The following is a 16,162-nucleotide window of genomic DNA, read 5'->3' as shown; positions in this document are numbered from 1 at the left end:
TAAAAAGAACACAACTTTTATTCTTTCATATCTTAGTGTGAAAAGTATTTGCTTCAAAGTGTCGCAGCACAGGTAACATACAGGATTGTATGGCATAGACAACTTAGGTTTTTACACTCTTTTGTTGAGATGTAATTCACATGCCATGAATTTCACCATTTTAAAATTGAGAAGGTTGTACAATCACCAGTACTCATTCCAAACATTTTCGTCCCCTCAGAAGGAAACCCAGTAGTCATTAGCAGCCACTCCCCACTCCTTCCTCCCCCAGCCCATCAACCACGAATCTGGTCTCTTTATGGATTTGCTTATTCTGTACATTTCATACAAATGGGTTCACACAGTATGTGGCTTTTGTATCTGGCTTCTTTTACTTGGTATCTTGTTTTAGGAGCTCATCCACACTATAGCAGGTATCAATCCATTCCTTTTTATGGCTGAATAATATTCCATTGCTTGGGTCGACCACATTCATCCATTTTTTGACATAAACATATACCATGCTTATGCATTCATCAGTGTCAGGCTGTCTTTATAAAAGACTGAGGAATAGTAACTGCTTCCTGGGAGGGGGACTAGGGAACTGGGGCTCAGATGGGAGAGAAGACAGTTTTTAAAATCATGATCTTTTATACTGTTTGAATTTTTACATTGTTTCTATTACCTTTAAGCAAGGGAACAATTAGCTTTGAAAACTCTAGGTAGTTGTGGAACATGGAATGGGACATTTGTGGGCAATATAACCGGCGGCTGGTAAGATTCTCCCCTGGGGGAGCGCCCCTGGGGCACGTAACATGTCCTCCCACTAAGAAGAGAAGAGAACAGGCTGGACGGGGCTGGGTGGCCTCAGCCCACCTGGCCGGTCAGTTTGGACTGGGAGGGAGGTCAGTGATTTGCCTCTTCAACGCTTTTCAGCATTTACAGCCCACATTTGAGTTTGAGTAAAATTATAAATTACTGCAAAGCAAGGTCACTTTAGGGTGACTCAGGAAGTGTTAGATTAGCAAGTGTTAAAACTGAAAACAAATTGCTTGGGTCCTGGGAGGCAGCGGCAACAAAGATTCTAAGGCAAAATATTAGCAGCTGTTAGTGGAAAATCTGATTGTTGCCTTGAAACCCCAAATAAATGCCATCAAAAACAATAAGAGAATCTGCTGGCTGATTACAAATTAATATAAAGAATTTTCTATGAAATAATTTTTTTCTATGAAATAATTAAAAAGCACTTTGAGTGGGGAGGGTGCAGCTCAGTGGCAGAGCATGTGCTTAGCAGGCATGAGATTCTGGGTTCAACCCCCCGTCCCCCCATTTAAAAAATGGAAAAAAAACACTTTGAAAAACAGAATGGAAATCAAAATCCTGTTTCTAAGAACAATAAAAACTAAAGACACATAAATGCAAGTTCTTTTATGCTAAAAAGATTCAATAGAGTGAACATATCCATTCTTCCTAATTTAATCTATGGACTGGAAGTAAACCCCTCAGAAAATTTAGTGGGCTTGTTTTTTAGGTAAAAGAGCAGAGTTTCTAGATGGAAAATCTGAGAACAGCCGAACATTTCTGACCAAAGTGGAAAACTAAGGGAGAGTGCTAATCGCCCATTTATTAAATTGTGTTATAAAGCTACAAACATCGAGACAGTCGGCTATTGGCACAAGAGAAGCAGCCAGGCAGCAGGCCCACTGCATACGAGCGTTTGATTTACAATAAAGGAGTCAGTTAAAATCAGACAGACAGGTACTCAACCTGTTGTGTTCAAACACTGGGCTCGCAGGGCTAAGACCTCTGCTATCCTTTTAACCACAAAACAAATTCAAAATGGGTCAAAGATTCAAATAAAGCTATGAAAGGACCAGAATAAAATACATTTTAAAAAATGATCCTTTTAGAGGGGAGACCTTTCTTAGCAAGACACAAAACTTAGAAAATAAAAAGGAGATTAGTCTGTTTGATCACTATGTACAAATTAAACCAGAAAAAAAAGAAACCCTTCTGCATGGCAACAACTAATATTTATTATTTTATATGAGGTCAGAAGGCAGGGGACAGTCAGGGGACGTACTGGCGATACAACAGGACAGAGGAATAAATTCCTTAACGCTGAACATGTGCTTAGAAACCAGTGAGGAGAAAGCCGAGAACTTAAGAGACCAGGGCTCAAGAACGCAGGGACACGAGGAGAAATATACAAATGGTTTCAACTTAAAAACAGACCAGATCTCACGTATAAATAACCAAATGCGAATCACCGCAGATCGCGCTGTTGTCACCCGAGCCGGTGACTGAGACGCAGGGGCACGCGGGTGCGGTCGGACTGTGGGGGCTGACGAGCTCATGGGGTCTTGACGGGAATGGAAACCAGTGCCGCCTTTTGGCAGGCAAGTCTGTCAAAGTCAAAAGCCATTTAGGCTTTGGCTCAACCCCCTCGTCTAGGACGATGTTCACACGTGCCAGTGTGGACACACTAGTGTGTTCAGCGTGGTTTTTAGCAAAAGCAGGGCAACGACCCACATGTTCGCCCCTGGGAACTGGATTAGTAAATGACAGTACGTCCCTGTGGAATCAAAACGGTTTAAGGAACATCAGAAACATTTTTAACGCAGGGACCATTCTTTGAGGTAAGGAGAAAAACTAGGGTGAGCCTGTACGGAACACGTGCAATGTGAGACAGTTATTCACACAGAAAAGATCTGGGGACCCAGGAGGGTCTGTTGGAGGCAAGCATCTCAGTCTGTGGTCAATGAGAGACCTGTGTTTTAAAAACCACGTATCTTTTGTACCGTTTGAATTTATACCGTATATACGACCTGCTTTTTTTTTTTTAAGTTGACTTACAGGCAATTTACAGTGTGTTAATTTCTGGTGTGCAGCTTAGTGATTCACTTACACACATATGTATATTCCTTTTCATATTTTTTTCATTATAGGCCATTGCAAGGTATTGAGTATAGCTCCCTGTGCCCGACAGTAGGACCCTGTTGTTTATCTGTTTTATATATAGTGGTTAGTATCTGCCAACCCCGAAATCCCAATTTACCCCATTTTAAATAATCAAAGTAACCACTGTTGCTGTTGGTGATTATATTCACTTTAGAAGTGATGAAAGGAATGTGTTTTTAAGAAAATGTTTTGTCTTTCCAATTAGTAAAAAATAAAAAGAAAGAAAGAAAAAGAAAAACTTAAAAATGACTTACCCAGCACTGGAGCAGATTTCATAGACACGAAGTCACGAAGTACTTCTGTCCCCCATGACTGATGTTGATTGGTCTGTTGTCTTCAGAAAGTAACTTGGCAATGGGCAACTTGAAGAAGCTCGTAGCCTTTGACCCAGTAATTGAGTTTTAGGAAACTATCCTAAAGAAAATGGTTTTAAAAGAAGACCCAGAAAGGTCCATTACAGTCAGAGTGGCCACACGGCCTAATTCCAGGGTGCCCCACTCACGTTCGTGTCGCCCAGACCGTCTTAGTTAGATTCCATGAAACCACCAGCCCCTTAAGTGCCCGACTGTGAGGGTCTGATGATGCAAATGAAAGAACAGACAGAGGAGTGTTACACGGTCCCACAGAGGGTGTTTTCAGAGAGAAAAAACCCTGGAAACCACCTGCGATGTGCTGCATAGCAGAATCACCATGAGCATGACGGGGCTCGTGCGGGGAAAACGCTTGGGAGCAGGATGAAAGCCTGGGGTTGTCGCCTTGCAGGCGGTGGAGTACAACATCTTCGAAGGCATGGAGTGCCACGGCGCCCCGCTGGTGGTCATCAGCCAGGGCAAGGTCGTCTTCGAGGACGGCAGTGTCAACGTCAACAAGGGCATGGGCCGCTTCATCCCGCGGAAGCCCTTCCCCGAGTACCTCTACCAGCGCGTCAGGATCAGGAACAAGGTGCGTGGGGCCTGGGTCTTCTGCGTGCAGAGCTGACAGATGCCACAGCTGCGTGGGCCTCCCTTTCCTCTCGGGTTCCCTGAGCTGTGATGGGACCCGCATGCATCTCAGGCTGGAGTGAGGACCAGACGAAACCAGGGAGGTTCCAGGGCTTTGCAAACTGTAAAGGGCTGTGCACATGTGCGAATGGGAGGACTCCTAGGAGCCCACTGACCAGGGTGCCCCTCCTGCATCATCTTGGAGGGGGGTCCTCACTACCTCCTCTTTGAGGTGTCTAGCCCCCCTTCTGCAGATCAAAACCCTGGTGCTCAAAGCAGTGCTGGACTGACCAGCATCACGCAGCAAGGAGAGCTCTGGGCCCCTTGGGCATTGCCGCTTGCTAGAAAGAACTCACCCCTAGCACACTCGAGGGACGGCACACTGCATCTGGCCTCCCTTCAGATCTGCCCTCTTTTCTCCTTCCCCTTGTCCACCTTCCATTCAGCATCTTCCTTTCCTCTTGAGGAATCTTAGCATGGACTCCGGAGGTCAAAGGGCGTGGAGCAGGGGCAGGCTGTGTCCCATCTCCAGTCAGCTCAGAGGAGGATGCTTGCTTCTGCTTTAGATAGTCTCCCATCGGTGGTCCCTCATCTTCCCTAATTAAGTCCCTCCCATCACCATGACAAACTGCTGCTTCCCACATTAAAGCGGCTGATGTTTGCCACAAAGCCCAGCTCTGTGTGTGTATGTGTGTGGGTATATGTGTACGCCTGTGTGTGTGCATGCACGTGTGTGTGCCAGTGTGTATGTGTGTGCATGTATGTGTGCCTTGTACGTGTGTGTAAGTGGGTGCATGTGTGATGTGTATACAAGCATGTATATGCATGTGCATGCACATGTTCATGAGTTTGTGTGTCCCCAGGGAGACAGCTCGCTCTCCTGCACAGGGGACTGCAGGCATGCATTTTGTCAGTCACGTGCTCTCCTGCTCCCTCTGTTTAGGTTTCTGGGTTGCAAGGGGTCCCCAGGGGCATGTACGACGGTCCTGTGTACGAGGTGCCGGCCACACCCAAGTACGCAACGCCGGCTCCTTCCGCCAAGTCCTCGCCTTCCAAACACCAGCCTCCGCCCATCAGAAACCTCCACCAGTCCAACTTCAGTTTATCAGGTAGGAAGGTACAGCGGCCAAGTCTCCCCGGGCCATGGTGGTGCCGAGAGCCCGGAACCTGCAGAAATGGGCCCACGGCCTCGGGCACTGGATGAAGAGCCAAGGGGGGAGCGTTGGATCCCCTCCGCCCCTCCTCCCGGGGTTGGCAGAGGAGGCTGGGAGGGTCAGAAAGCAGAGGGGGTCCGTGGGGGCAGCACAGAGACACCTGACCCTGGTTTATGAAGAGTCTGCTTGAAAACTGCCCATGTGCTCGTCCTTAAGCACATCTGGGGACATGTCTGCGCTCTTTCCCGTGAGGCTAACGTGGAGAGGTGGGTCTCCAGGCTGTTTATCACGCGCCCTCGTAACTCATGACTGTTTCATCTTCCCACAACCCTGTGTGGAGAGTGGTGTTACCCCTATTTCTTTAAGGAGAAAATGAATGCCCCCAAGACATTCAATGTCAAAATGCCAGTACTTGGTGCTGGACAAATGTGTGTGGACCAAAACCTCAGCCTTTCTGAAGGCCCTTAGGACACGTGCCTGCAGTTTCATCCGGTCACCACACGAGGGCAGGCGGGCACACGCTGGGACCTTGACTTGGGACTGCCTATTGGAGGCTGGGGACCCAACACAACAGGGATTGTTTGCGCAGCCGGGAAGACATACCACCTCTCAGGGAGTTTGCCAGCTGGATCTCTGCTCTCGTGTTATACGATTCCTGATTACAATTAAACACGGAGTGACACTCCCTTTCAGAACAAGAAAAACAATGGAACAAAGTTTGTAGGTAGGGCCCCCCCCCCGACCACCCTTGGTCCCCCGTTCAGCCCCCAGGTCCCCCTGAGTGCCCAGCACCGCTGGGCAGCCCCACAGCAGCCTCACGGGCGCCTTCGTCAGACACCAGCAGCATCGACGCCGCCCAGTGTCAGGAGCGACTTCCACATGTCCCTTAAACACCTGTGTGGGGTCGCGTCATAGACACGTGGCCGGTGTCCTTTTGCCCACCAGGGATTTTCAAGGCACCCGACACGTGACTAGCAAGGTACAGGTATCACGAGGGGAAACCAGGGTGATCAAGCACTGGGCTGATTCTGGGTCGTCAGGAGGTTCCTGAATTTCCAGGGCAATACAGTGCGAGAAGACAGGGGTCCGTTCTCTAAACCAGCGCTTAGTGGCTTCCAGAGATCATACGTCAGAGGTGGGAGGGCCTCGTCTGGTTTTTTTTTAAGGGTGATTTCATCGAAGTCTGAATTTGTAAATCCTGATGACTTACGGGGTTCAGCACTTTGTCTTGTTTGTTGGGCTTCCCCGCTCTTTGGTGATGGGGCGATGATGACAGTGGATAGTCCCGTTTCCACCCCCTGGTTCCTGGGGACATTGGGTCAGTGCACACCGCGTATCGACCTCAGGCTCTCAGCCTGAGCAGACGCCCTGGCAGCGCTTTAACAGACCATCCCATCAGGTCAGCTTCCCCCGAGCAGCGAGGTGCATGGCGAATCCAGTGAATGCCATCCTGTGTGCGTTGTCACACCTCCTTTGCCGTAAAATTGATCCCGGTCTTTGAGATGTTGGGGTACAGAACACTTGGAGGGTAGTCGTCTGCTCTGATTTTACAAAAAGGGAAATGGGGCCAAAAGAGGGGAGTGTCTGATTCCAAATTACTGGCACCATTTGTAGTGGAAACTAAGTCTCCCGGCCAGATCCTAGGACCTTCCCCTTACCCCTCCTTCAGCATTATCCACCACTTAGCCGTTTAATACGTATTTATTGAGGGCCAGGCACTGGGCTTGGCACTAGAATTTTAAAATTTTAATTAATTTTTTTACTTTGCAGAGGGGAGGTAATTAGATTTATTAATTAAATTAATTTTTTAATGGAGGTACTGGGGATTGAACCCAGGACCTCATGCATGCTAACTATGCACTCTACCACTGAACTATAACCTCCCACCCCAGTGCTAGAATTTTAAATCTTTATTTAAGTGCTAGGGAACACAGGAGATTAGGATGGATGGCTGACTTTGCAGATTTAAAACAGAAGGCTGCCCCCGCCCTCATGCAGATCTGCACATTGCCAACAAGGGGGGTAAATCCAGCTCTGAGTAGTTCACACACAGGCACACGCATGCACAAATACACACGTGTGAGCACAGTATGCAAGTGTACGCCCGTGTGCTCCCATGCATAGCACACTGAACACCTTGGGACCATCAGGCGCCGTGCCGAGTGTTGTCCTGAGTGAGCTGTCGGAGCTGAGGCTTTGGGGACAAGCCAGCTGGGGCTGGAATCCTGGCTTCCCTGCCCTCGCGTGTGCCCCCCCACAGTGCAAGACCTGAGCCTCAAATTCCTCATCTGTAGATTGGGGGTAGAACAACAACAGCTCTTTCATAGTCTTGCTGTGTGCCCTGAACTCAGCAACATAAGCTACAGCCCTGAGGCTGTGCCGCACACAGCAGGCACTCAAGTGTCAGCCCACCTGTCTCAGGAACGTGAAGCCGGACAGGAAGAGCGTGAGTGGTCAGGGCTGCAGGAGGGTGACCCCAGGGCCTGGGGGGCATAGAAGAGAGAGCAGTGAACCCCGTGGCGGTCAGGGAGCCTTCCTGGAGGTGACCCTGGACCAAAGGGTGGAGAGGACAGAGGTATATTGAGAGGAGGGCTCAGTGTCCGGAAGGCTAGGGGACATGGTGGGGGGGGGGGCACCCACCCCGCAGGAGTAGCAGGTGGAACGGGTGTCAACAGCTCTCCTGAGTGACTGCCTGTCTCTTCCAGGTGCCCAGATAGATGACAACAACCCCCGGCGCACCGGCCACCGCATCGTGGCGCCCCCTGGTGGCCGCTCCAACATCACCAGCCTCGGGTGAAGGCGGGGAGAGGAGGAGCCCGCGTGAAGGATTCTGGGAAGGACGGGCATCCCTTTCCCTGTCCGTGTTTGGAAACCCACAGTTGTATTTGGTACTGATGGGGGGAAAACTAAAATGTTCTTTCCTTTTCTGTTTAGGAAGAAGTGGTACTAGTGTGGTGTGTTTGCTTGGAAACCCCTTGCCCACAGTTGTGTGTCCATCTGAGTCCACCTCAGAGCATGGCGTCTTCGGGCCCCCCCTTAGTGAACGCAGGTCCTAGCATCGCCTCGTACTGTCCCTCCCGTTCTGACGCCACGGGCCCCACGGCTCTTTGAGTGGCTCCCTTGCACCCCCGTGGCTGTTCTAGGATAGTTGATGCATGCTACTGAGTTATGTATGCGAGTCTGTAAGTGTGACCGACGGAACGTGGCCAAGGGCTGATGGGGACATGCTGCCGAGACCTCAAGCCCTCGGGGGCAGCTCCAAAACTCACAGTGAAGATGTGTCCTCATCACCCCACCCACCCCGGGTCTACACGGGAAGGAAACCCATCCCACCACACCCCCACTGCATCACTCACGTCCTGTGTCAGGAACCCCGGTCTCCGTGGCCCCTGTAACTCACCACGACGTCTTTGCGGTCTGTGTGTGTCCTTCCAGCCCGCTTGGGACTGCAGGCCGAGCCAGGTGCACACTCAGAAAGGGCTGGCGACGGCGGGGTGGCAGCTGTCCCCTGCGCCCGTGTCCTGGTCCCTCCAAGGCGGCTGACGGGGCGGTCAGATTTTTACAGTTTTGTACATAGTTTTCCTTTGTAATCACCCCCATTTTTACTTAACAACTGACTTACTGTGGCTCTTATTTCTGAAATCAAAGCTTGTGAAAAAAATAAAGAAATGGCCCGCTCCCTGACCGCAGTGTTTGCATGTAAGTGGCGGCGGCTGGGGGCAGCCAGGGTGCCCGTGCTTGGCGCTTCCCCTCGTGGTAACCGGGCAGTGGTGCTTTCTTCCCAAGGACTCACTCTTGTTAGGTCGTGGGGGGAGTGGATGAGGGAGGAGAAGGAGCTGGTCATGATTCAGGAAGTGTGAGACTCAGACGAAGGATAGGAGGAGAAGGATGATGGCCGGCCGTGGGGTTCTGTGAAGTAAGTTGAAATCACATGTCCATTCTTTCCTGCCCAGCCTTTCCTTGGTATGTTCTCTCTTCCTGTGTGTTATGTAGGTCAGGTGACCTCAGGCTGGAAGCGCCCTCTCCCGAACTTGACATTTGTAACCTCCAGACCGGTGGGAGGTATACATTCTACAGAGGAGTAAAAGCTCAAAGTTGCTTATCTTGATTAGCTGTTAGTAGTGAGGATGGTGACGATGATGGTGGCGGTGGTGGTGGTGGTGGTGATGATGATGGTGGTGATGGTGGTGGTGGCGGTGGTGATGATGGTGGTGGTGATGGTGACGATGGTGGTGATGGTGGTGATGATGATGGTGGTGGTGATGGTGGTGGTGGTGGTGATGATGGTGGTGGTGATGATGGTGATGGTGGTGGTCGTGATGGTGGTGGTAGTAACGCTATCTGTACAGCATGCTCTGCATGCCAGATGCTCTACACAGTAGGCACTGTTATTAGCCTCATTTACAGATTAGTCTAGAGAGGTGAATAATTCCTCTAAGATCAGAAAGTGGCAGAGCCAGTATCTGAATCCAAGACAAACACATCCAAAGCTTCTTGCTTCTAACTGCCAAACTTTGTCATTCGTGGCTTTGGATGCGCCTATGTCTATTTTATGGTTTCAGTGTCCTCTCCCCCTGCCCCACTGGGTTAGGACACTTTGGTTAAGACCCAAAGAGGTGTTGGCTCAGGGTCAGTTATGAGTTTTCTCGAAACAAGGCTAAATATGGAGAAAGGTCAGCAAGGGAAGGTAATGGCTTTTGATGTTTGGCCTTGGCCCATTGGGACTCCCAAAAGGCAACACAGAAGCTCCTAGAAGAGTAAGATTGGCAGCAATAAGGTACCCACCCTGCTCTCAGGAGAGCGCTTCCTGGCTCCCGCATCACCCCCAGCCCATCAGGGGCAGAAGCTGAAGCAGGAGCAGCCGTAACATCCTCCCTCTGAGAGCAATGCCGAAGTGGCCTTTGCCTCGCTCCCAGGTCACAGGGCCACTGTCCAGTCGGCATAACCTGGTGAGGGGGCCAGCACCCCCCTGTCCTACATCAGGTTCCCTGGGACCCCCAGGAGGCACAGTCACAGGGGTCCTGGCAGCTGCAGGACAGACAAGATTCACTTTTTCCTGGAAGCCTGAGCTGCAGCATCCTTTCTGAGGAGTATTCTTTTCATTCATCTCTTGAGATGGTGGGATGGCACTTCAGGGGGAGGCTCTCCATCCTCTCGTTCACTCAGCTGCACCCTTGCTTCCCCTCTGCCGTGTAGCATGGCAGTCACGGGCCCCAGGGGTCAGAATGCGGGTGCCCTGGGGTGGGGGCGCTACTCTGCCACTGCAATAGCCTCAGTTTCCTCCCAGAAGTTTTGTCTTTGACACTTAGGTCCCTGACCCATCTCTCATTAACCCTTGTGTATAATGTAAAGTAGGGCTCAAGGCTCACTGTTTTCCATACAGAATCCGATCGGCCCAGTGCCCTTGACTGAAAAGACCAGACCAGATCGTCTTTTCAACCAAGGGCACTGGGAGGATTAGATGCTCTATGGAGAAAATGCAGCTTTGCCCCATTAAGTTGCAGCGGAGCCTTCGTTGCAGATCAGGTGGCCACAGTGAGCAGTCTTCTCATCCAGTGGTCCTGAGGTGCGCTGTTCAATGTTGGACACCGGGCTGGGCTGGGCTGGAGTGGGAGCCGTTTGTAGTGTCTGCTAACTTCTGTGGTGCAAATACTCTCGCTGTAGCAAACTCCAAGCTACCAACATGGAGCCTGGGAGCTTGCAATCCATACAGTGTGAGTCAGCCCTGGTGTCCCAGTAAGGGCCAGTGCGTTCTCAGTGTCACTGGCCTCACGTTCTCCTCCAGTGATGTCAATTCATGGAGTGAGAGAGCAAGAAAAGGGGACTCCTGAACAAAAAGGGCTTCTACCAAGTTGAAATGTCCCTCCTCCCTCCTTCCCTCTTTCCTTCTCAGACACCAGGGTCCGAGCCGTGCCTGTTTCATACCAGACAGCATGCTAGTCAGGGGAATGCGAGGGCTATACATTCCAGCAGGAAGGTCACATAGTAACCAAACTGTTACCCAAAGCATCTAATTGCACACGTGTTAAGTGGGCTATAAAGGAAGCATCTTGCAGCGAGTTGAGAATGTTGACCTTCCTCTCCTCATGTCTCCATAGAGGGAGGGGTGTGCACACTGGGGGAGAAACACAGGACTCTCCTGGCCCCTTGCTCACTCATTCCTCCCCAGGGCAGGAAAAGCACCTGACTTCTCAGAGCTGAGCATGCCACGTGGCTCCCTACCTCCCTCCACAGAGATGACTGGCCCATAGGAAACACATCTCCTCTGTCGTGAATTTACCCTGAAGTTAATGATGTTCAAGCTTCAGGCCCCTCGTTGCACAGATCCCTCCCTGGGCACCGGGGGCGGGCTTGGTGACAAGTCCGGGGAGTCGGATTTACCTGAGTCGGGGTTAAGAGCACCAGCACCTTCCACTCTCACGTCCCGAGTGTCGAGTGGCCCCGGGAGGCCGTGGGCCTTGCTGGGATCTGGGTTAAGGCAGGTTGAGCTGGATTTAGTGGGGTGGGCATGAGGGCGGTGGAGGTGCTGCTGGCCAGCCCAGGCACAAATGGCCACTCCCAGTGCCAACTCCCCTACATAGCGACAAGGAGTCAGCCAGGAGCCAGGACGCAAATGTGTCCCACGGTGCCCAGCACTGGAAGTGCTCCCAGACCGGAAGTGTGCCCAGCACGGAGGAGAAGGAATGCTGAGGCCAATGTGCAGAGTCAGAAGCGGGTCCAGGGGAACCTCCCAGCCGTCAGATGCAAGGAGCAGTGAGGGGAGAAATCAGTGCTAGGACAAACGATCACAGAAGTGGGTCAGGCAATTCATCGATTTAAAAAATTACTTTTTTGGTGAGGAGGAGCTGAGATTTTGTGAAATTCATCAGGCTTTAAAAATATAATTCGATCTGATCTCCTCTCTCATTCTAAATACATATTCACTTTATACCTTCTATAATTTTGTCTTTTATGAAACTCTCCTCCCCAAATGTAGCCCCAGGCCACCCCTCTGGCCAGCCCCCAAGTCCGGGTCCCCTTGCTGCTCCTCTCGGTGTGTTTTGGGGCATTCCCGCTGTGGAGGCTCGTGAGTGGGGCCACGTCTGTGTCTGTGTGGGGGCGGGCAGGTTTGGCTCTGGGGAAGGCATGAGCAGGCTCCTTGTGGACACAGTCCCCCAGAGGGGCCTCATCGGTTACAAAAATGATATGCAGATCTCTGTCTGTCTGTCTGCCTGCTTGGCCTCTATCTCAGCTGGTTCCAGACTTGGACAGGAAATAAAGGAATGCTATTTACCATCCCCTCCCCCAACCCAGCAGCAAAATACACAGATAGTACTAAGAGCAAAAGAGAGGGGGTCGGAGTTAGTTGTGGGGGCAGGGAAGGGTCTGGAAGCTGTGAGCCCTGTTGTTGAGATAGGAACAAGGACTAGGAGCTAATGAGGCAAAAGGGATGGGAGGATGCGGGGGTGTTCCAAGCAGAAGAATGTCACATACCAAGGCCGTGGTAGGCAGGTGTGACAGAGGCTGCGCGCTGGGTCAGGGCAAGGCCATCAGCTGGGCTACAGAGTGGCCGCTACCAGACCTCACAGGGCCCTGCGGTCTGTGTGAAGGATTTTGCTGCTTCTCCTAAGAGCAAGGGAACATCACTGAAGAGCATCAGTCAGAGCTGTGTTTTAGAAAGTGCGGGCAGATTAGAGGAGGCTGGGGCAGGGCAGGAGGGAAGAGGAGCAGCAGTTAGGAGGCTTCTGCAGCAGCAGCAAGAGGTAATGAAGACAAGACAGACCCCAGGCTGGCTGGAGGAGCCCTAGGAGTGTGTTGGCCTTATATATACCCCGTTGACTTCATCCTAGCAGCTCAGATCGGATCAGAGGCTAAATTTGCATTAAAATCAATCCACTAAACTCCTTGCTACATCATCACTCATGATTCCCTCCCATCTTCACCTCCTTCCATCACTGTAACAATTCACAGCCCATAATGAGAACTGGGAACACAACCCCAGCGGAGGGAGGGCGGCTGGGATGTGTCCTCGGGGTCTTCTCGCTGGTCCTCCTCCCCCACCGGCCCTGGGTGTGCTGGGCGCATGTAGCTCAGTCCCAGGCCTGAAAGTCCTCATCCTGGGTGTCCCAGAGCCTGTGCTGACGGTCTGCTGAGTGTCCTGTGGCTTCCAGGTTTATTTTGCCCAAGGAGTGAAAGGGGCCCCTCCACGTTCCTCTCACGGAAGACACAACCCACAAGGATTTATAGAGAATTACGTGCCTCACACTGTGCCAAGCAGTCCAGCAGCTTGTAACATATGACATGTGACATACTCCCTTGGGCTAAGGAGCTGCACTTCGGAAGCAAAGCCACTATCCACGCAAGATGGGTGGACAATGGATCTAAACTGCATGTTTTTCCAGAGATCCTGGTGCTGCCGGGGCGTCTGCATTTACCAAACTTACGTCCCCAAGCCAGACATTCCCAACATAGCAGCTGTCTCCCTCCAGAATGCCTCTGTGCAGGGGACCCAAGTGACAAAAGCAATGTCTATGTAAAACAGGTTCTCAAAATATTGCAGGAAGCCATAGCTTGTCCCTACTCTGCAAAATAGTGAAATGTTTTATTTAGCCACAAGAGGGCGCTGTTGGTTAACTTTGGAAAGCCTGCCTGGGGACCAGTCAGGACGAGGATGCTATGTTAAGCATGTCTAACAAATGATGTAACTAGTATGGATTCCTTCTTCTGTTAAGGGGCAACTCTTTCCTGACTAAAGAGAATTTAATCTAGGCTTTAAAAAATAAAAATGCAGATCACAGATGGCCCAGAAAATCCCTGAAACAGGGGCTCCCAGAACCAGGTGCCCCCTCTGTGACCGGCAATTCGTGGGAACACTGAGCTTCCATCCCAGACCTTCCCCAGGGCTGGCACACTTCGACTCAGATCCATGGGTGGTGCCCCTGAAGGAACATCTGGCAGTGTCTGAGGCATTTTTGGTTGTCACAACATTTTGGGGCACTAGGGGGAGTGCTCCCAGCATCTGGTGGGAGAGGCCAGGGACGCTGCTGAACATCCCATAATGCACAGGACTGCCCCACCCCCCCAGACAGAGAGTTGTCACACTCAAGATGTCCAGCGCTGAGAATGACAATCCTTGATTTCAGTGAAACAAGTCATTTTCCTTCCAGGTGGGAAGGGCCTCTCCTGGCAGTGGCTGATCTGGAAGCTTCTGGATATCGTCACCATCCAGGGGACAAGCATTTCTCCTGCGGGGTCAGGGGGCTGCTGTCTGGCAGAAGAACTGATCCCTCCAGGGGGAGTCCAAGGGCTGGGCAGGGCCTCCTTCCTGGCACTTTAAGTGTCTCCAACAGAAGACACAGCTGCAGGTGTCATTACGTCTCTGTGGGTCCTCAGGTCCCCAGGGTGGGTGAGGACAGGCCTGCAGGTCAGGGATTCCATGGTCTAGGTCAGGATCGTGGGGCCCTGAGACTCAGATTCCCACGTCATGACCAGGCCTTAGCTGCTGGCTGAGCCCGAGAAACGAATAGGTCCTGATGAGAATTCATGCAGCCAGTGGTCACGGGACAGAGAGAACGGAGGTGATGGAAATGGAAGAGAAAAGATCTTGGGCCCAGAAAACACCAGCAGCACCTGGAGACCCCTTCACTTCCCGCAGAACTTCACCCGGAGGCTGGGGAGCGGAGGCCGCGTGGCGGGAGTGAGACGACGTCGCGCTCTCGGGGGGCGGGTTCGGTGCAAGCGGGAGGGGCGGGGGCTACAGAGAGCCAGGAGGGGGCGGGGTCCCCAAGGGACAGAGCCGTGCCTCGAAGCCAAGGAGACACAAAACTGGAGAAGACCTGTTTCCAACACGGTGGTTTATAACTGACACAGGCGGGAGGGTCCGCCACACTCATTTATGCCTTTTCTCGGACTTTTATATCCATTCTCCACCCCGCACAACAAGCCCGTGCGCAGAGGGGAGACCCCACCGTCCCCCAGGGCGGCTAGGTTTGCCTTCACCAGCTGCGGGAGGGGCAGCCGGCGTTCAGACTCAGTCTCCAGGTTCCATTCCCCCACCAGCCGTGAGCTACAAATTGCTTCTTCTCTTTAGCATCTTCTTGGAATTTTCACCATCCCCAACTGCACTTTCTTGCTGGCTGAGCCTTTTGCTGCTTAAAACAAGGGAGAAATGCAGCTGTTCAGAACTCTGAGCCCAGGTCTGTCCAGATGCAACAACTCATCCACTCTGATCACACGAAAAGGCAATGACAGGAGATCAAAACAATTTGCATCTGGACATAGATTGCTAAGAAACAAATGAAGAGCCCGGCTTCCCTCTGTTTGGTGGGAGGTCATCTGAGCGCCAGGAGGAAAAAGAAACCCACGCTCAGACGATTGAAAACATATCAGGATGTCCCCCGGACGGATCCGCCCGGCCGCGAACCCCAAAGCCTCCGTAGCCGGCGGGGCCCTGGGGAGGCTGGGAATTGCTGGCTCTTCAGGCTGGAGGCTGACGGGCTGTGCAAGTGGGCTGTGGCCAACCTTGCCGAACTGGACAGTAATAATAGCGATAATAGTAATGCCAACACTGCCCGTTATCCTCCACCGTTTCTTGGACCCAAGTCAGCACCTCCCAGAGGTGCCAATTTTCCTGCTTAGGTGGCAACAAGCGTCCGCAGACAAGCAGCCAGGGCCCCGCCGCACCTGAGTGATCCCAAGCAGGGTCCTGTGCAGGCAGGGTCCTCGTCCTTGGGCCCTCCAGTGTCCCCTCTCTCCCGGGATGCCGGCTTCCTCCTTTTGGTCTTTAGGGGTTTCTCTGCAGGAGACACGTGAACCCAGACACTGGCTCTGCGACTTTAGGTAAGTGACAGCTTCTCTCGGGCCAAGTGTGCACTCGGTGCCTTGCTGCTCTGACACCCGCTTAACTTGGGAGGAAACTGAGGCTAGCAGGGGTGGTGAGTAGGGTGCATTTCCAAGCCCGCACGGCCAGTAGAGGGCAGTGCTGGGACTCAAACTCAGCCGGCCAGGCTCCTGCTGTGTTTCTACCACGCCCGGCAGATGGAAGCCTTCGCAGCACTGAGAACCTAAGATCACAGCTCCTGTACCGTAGCTTTTATTTTAATAGCCTTC

General features: G+C 51.9%; 2 protein-coding genes across 15 annotated transcripts in view; one reads left to right on the top strand and one right to left on the bottom strand.

The window, feature by feature from the left end:
• CRMP1 (collapsin response mediator protein 1) overlaps window positions 1-10,146 on the top strand; it is a 69,135-nt gene extending 58,989 nt beyond the window's left edge. The window contains exons 12-14 of one of the 2 annotated variants that reach the window (XM_074350588.1): window positions 3,703-3,882; window positions 4,864-5,029; window positions 7,780-10,146. In XM_074350588.1, the coding sequence (XP_074206689.1) occupies window positions 3,703-3,882; window positions 4,864-5,029; window positions 7,780-7,871 (438 nt within the window). In that variant the 3' untranslated portion in view covers window positions 7,872-10,146. The remainder of the gene's footprint in view (window positions 1-3,702; window positions 3,883-4,863; window positions 5,030-7,779) is intronic. The other variant, XM_074350594.1, reaches the window with a different exon arrangement.
• Window positions 10,147-14,890: 4,744 nt separating this feature from the next.
• The window catches only part of EVC (EvC ciliary complex subunit 1), a 67,037-nt gene continuing 65,765 nt past the window's right edge, over window positions 14,891-16,162 (bottom strand). For 8 of the 13 annotated variants that reach the window (XM_074350505.1, XM_074350525.1, XM_074350528.1 and 5 more), the window contains 2 exons: window positions 15,737-15,957; window positions 14,891-15,204 (listed from right to left, as the gene is read on the bottom strand). In XM_074350505.1, the coding sequence (XP_074206606.1) occupies window positions 15,160-15,204; window positions 15,737-15,957 (266 nt within the window). In that variant the 3' untranslated portion in view covers window positions 14,891-15,159. The remainder of the gene's footprint in view (window positions 15,205-15,736; window positions 15,958-16,162) is intronic. The other 5 variants (XM_074350538.1, XM_074350567.1, XM_074350542.1 and 2 more) reach the window with 3 other exon arrangements.

The sequence above is a fragment of the Camelus bactrianus genome, chromosome 2, assembly GCF_048773025.1.
Source record: "Camelus bactrianus isolate YW-2024 breed Bactrian camel chromosome 2, ASM4877302v1, whole genome shotgun sequence".
In the NCBI taxonomy this organism is placed as follows: domain Eukaryota; kingdom Metazoa; phylum Chordata; class Mammalia; order Artiodactyla; family Camelidae; genus Camelus; species Camelus bactrianus.
This window is presented reverse-complemented; position numbering and strand designations above follow the sequence as displayed.